Genomic DNA, 3481 nt, shown 5'->3' with positions numbered 1-3481 from the left:
GGTCTCTACGTCCATCCCATGGGGAATGGGAGCAGTAACAAAGGTGTTGCGTTTATATTTTTGTTGAGTGTATGAAGCTGTGGATCTGGAGCTTCTCCAACCCCCAAACTGAGCCCAAAACCTTTAAAGTCACACAATAAATACTGTTTTTGGCACGTGTGTGTAAAAAGGTGCTTCATCAATGTCTTCGTTTATTAATCAACCATTTTTAGCAGCTGAAACGACCGAGTCAGCACATGTATGATCCTTGTTAAAGCCGCTGTTCCTGTTTCTCTGACAGATATTTCAAATGTTCAATAAAACCAGGAAAATGTAACTGAGAGAATGAATTTTCATTTTACTGCTCGTGACAAATCCGAGCTCATGTGGAATTTGGCGGAGGCGACGTGCCCTATAAGTTGGGATGGAGCAACAAAAGCGTGTGAAAGTCAGCGGTGCTAAAGAGAAGATCAAAAGTGAGCTGGCAGCAGGTCGGTCACGTGATCAGGTAGAAAAAGATCATCTCAGAGATGCGGAGCTTCTCAGAGGTTCACAACCTGTTTCAGAATCGAAGTCCTCGCTGTGAACATCTCATCATCTACACAACATGACATCATCAGCACACTCGGAGGATCTGGGGGAATCTCTGTGCGCAGGCTGATGACTGTAACCTTCAGCAGAAACACTGCTCTGTGATAAATCTGTGCACGGCTCAGGAACACTTCCAGAAACCAGTGTCTTCAAGCAGCTCGGAATGCCGTCCACACATGCAGCTACAGCTCCGTCACTCCGACACGAAGCCACGTGTGACTATGATGGAGAAACGGCACTGCCTCCTCTTTAAAATGGACCAAGACAAAGAGGAAACTGATCTCATGTCGTGTCTTAGTCTTGAAAAGATCCACTGCTCCATCCAGAACCAAAAGGGTACATTTGATTAAATCTGGGGTCTTTTTCTGACAAACCTCTCTAACCTTCAATTTAAGGATGTTCCTGCTGACTAACTGATTTGCTTATTCCATAGAGGTCCAATGTGTGTCCGTGTTAATGGGAATGTGAAGCTCAGTGGTGTTGCAGCTAACTTCTGCGTGGTTTGTAAGAAAAGGGTTTGTTAGTATCAATCGCCCCTCCTGGGTTGTCTTTTTCTGTTTATGTTTGTTTGTTTGTTTGTTTTCTTTTTTCTTTACCTATGTGCTAACATAAAACGTTCTGTTTTGTATTCAATGTAACCTGTTTTTGTGTTTCCCTTTTCTTTTCTTTTTTTTTCGTAAACTGTATCCACAATCACTCACTGATTCAAAACAGTTTTTTCTGTTCTACAGTGAAGAAAATGTTTGTACTTGTGGGTCAAGAAATAAAGCCACTCACTAAGACGACAATAAGACATGCTGCATAACAAACAGAAATGGAAACACACAAATCTGCATTTGGCTTTTCTTGGTCTCCTTGCAGCACATTTCCTTTATCGCTCCAATCTTTCCTTTCTTACTGAGTCTGCTGTTTGATCTCAGATTTCTGTCATTGGTTATTTTAATTACCACTTTCCTGAGATAAGATAAGAGACACATAATAAAATTGTAGTTCAATAGGAAACAGTTCAATCAGGCAGAAAACATGAAGAGGCTGATAAATGAATGAACAGGTGAATCTCTGACTGTGAGAGCAGCAGGTGAACTGTGTGTGTGTGTGAAATGTGGACACAATGCGTTCATCACGTCCTCACAGTCAGAGAATCATCAATAAACCAGAGACAATAAGACAGAACAAACTGATTCAGGTCCCATCACACCATCAGCACCATCTGCCCCCAACACCAGGCCTACCTGGGATGGCCAGGTGGAACAGCGGGACGTCCCACAGCGCACATGGCAGGTGAGACATCCAACTCTCCATGGGCAGCTCCATCAGGCTGGGCTCACTCAGCCCGGACATCACTGCTGCTGACACACACACACACACACACACACACACACACACACACACACACACACACACAGGTTCACTGATTACATTGTGTTATTAATGTTTAATAAAGTGAAAGTGAGCAGGTGCGTGCACTGCGCTGTTTCACAGCAGTAAACTTGCGCGTGCCTGTGTGTTTATGTGTGTGTGCTGCAGTCAGCCCTCCTCACCTGATCGTCCCTCTGTGTCTCAGATCCGCTTACGCGAGCAGAGCCCGCTGACAAAGGCCACGAGCCGCCGGTCTGAGAGCGCGTGCACGAGTCATGACCGGAGCGGCACATTAAGCATGTGTGACGGACACGCGGAGAAAGCTGGGATCCTCCGCAGCAGATCTCTGTCTGTTAGTTACCGGTGAGCCGTGACCGCGCGCTTCCGGTCGCCGCTGCGAGAGCGCGGCTCCGCTCTTAAAGAGACCGCAGGACCTCGAGGCTGCTGCAGCCCCGCGCGCACACGCGGCTCACCTCCATAATGCACGTGAAGGTAAAACATGTGGAGAGACGTCACGACGTTTGATCAGCTGATCAAACGCCTGTACATAAAAGATGGACATTCTCTCCCGTTTCCAGCAGGGGGCGACTCGTCTGGTCTCTGGTCTTCTTGTGTTTATTGTGGGACTGTACAGGTGTCGGACATTCCAGTGATAACACTGAGGCTGTGTCCCAATTAAGAGACCGCACGCTTGACGTACGCGCAGTACGTACTATGTACAAGAAGTGAGGAAGTGAGAGGCTTGTGAAATGGGACGGTTCAGCCTTCATCACGCTGCTCAGGTTGCCTAGCAACCATGATACTAACCGCGAGAAACGTTTCATACAGCATTGTGTGACAGAAATGAAGGAGGAAAAATGTTTTCTTGGTCAATCATTTTTGTCATGACATCACTTTGATTAGTTGAGTATCTGAGGCTGAGACCACAGGACTGTAAAACATGATTGTTGGGCTTCATTTCTGTACTGAACAGTCATTTAAGATTAGTTAGTAAATAACAATTAGCTCATGTTGTTCATGAGACTAAAGTCATCTCACTTTGGTAATGTAAATATAATATGGCCAATATTATAGTTATTGTCAGATTATTATGATATATATATACACATATATATACACACACATATATATATATATATACTTTTTTTTTTTAACAGGATTTTACAGCAGTGAGCTTGAACTCTGGGTCAAAGATTCAAGTTACAGTTATTTATATTTCCTATCACCTTAAATCTTCACTCAAAGACAATTACCGTTGACAGTGTATATACAGATGGATTATACATAAGAGACAAATATTGTTCTTTTAATATGTTGGCATTACATTACATTTGGCTCAGTGCTTACATACATGTCTAAAAAGAAAATGCACGAGCTGTGAAAACTGTTTCTGATAGAATGAAGAGTATATTAAATATTCCTTTGTTGGTTGAGAAAATCATACCATGTCATAACTGCTTTACGTCATACAGAATAGATATCAGAGCCTTAAACAGGCTGACTTCTGCTAAATGGGTCAAACTGGGCAGAAAGTATACAAACACATAACATC

General features: G+C 43.6%; 1 protein-coding gene across 2 annotated transcripts in view; it reads right to left on the bottom strand.

The window, feature by feature from the left end:
- The window catches only part of plcxd1.1 (phosphatidylinositol-specific phospholipase C, X domain containing 1, tandem duplicate 1), a 7187-nt gene extending 4850 nt beyond the window's left edge, over positions 1–2337 (bottom strand). The window contains exons 1-2 of one of the 2 annotated variants that reach the window (XM_005732411.1): positions 2112–2337; positions 1803–1919 (exon numbers count right to left, since the gene is read on the bottom strand). In XM_005732411.1, the coding sequence (XP_005732468.1) occupies positions 1803–1911 (109 nt within the window). In that variant the 5' untranslated portion in view covers positions 1912–1919; positions 2112–2337. The remainder of the gene's footprint in view (positions 1–1802; positions 1920–2111) is intronic. The other variant, XM_005732410.1, reaches the window with a different exon arrangement.
- Positions 2338–3481: the final 1144 nt, after the last annotated feature.

Source organism: Pundamilia nyererei, unplaced genomic scaffold (assembly GCF_000239375.1).
Source record: "Pundamilia nyererei isolate P.nyererei 1_Seehausen unplaced genomic scaffold, PunNye1.0 scaffold00046, whole genome shotgun sequence".
NCBI lineage: Eukaryota > Metazoa > Chordata > Actinopteri > Cichliformes > Cichlidae > Pundamilia > Pundamilia nyererei.
Note: the sequence above shows the minus strand (reverse complement) of the source record. Positions and strands in the feature narration are given on the sequence as shown.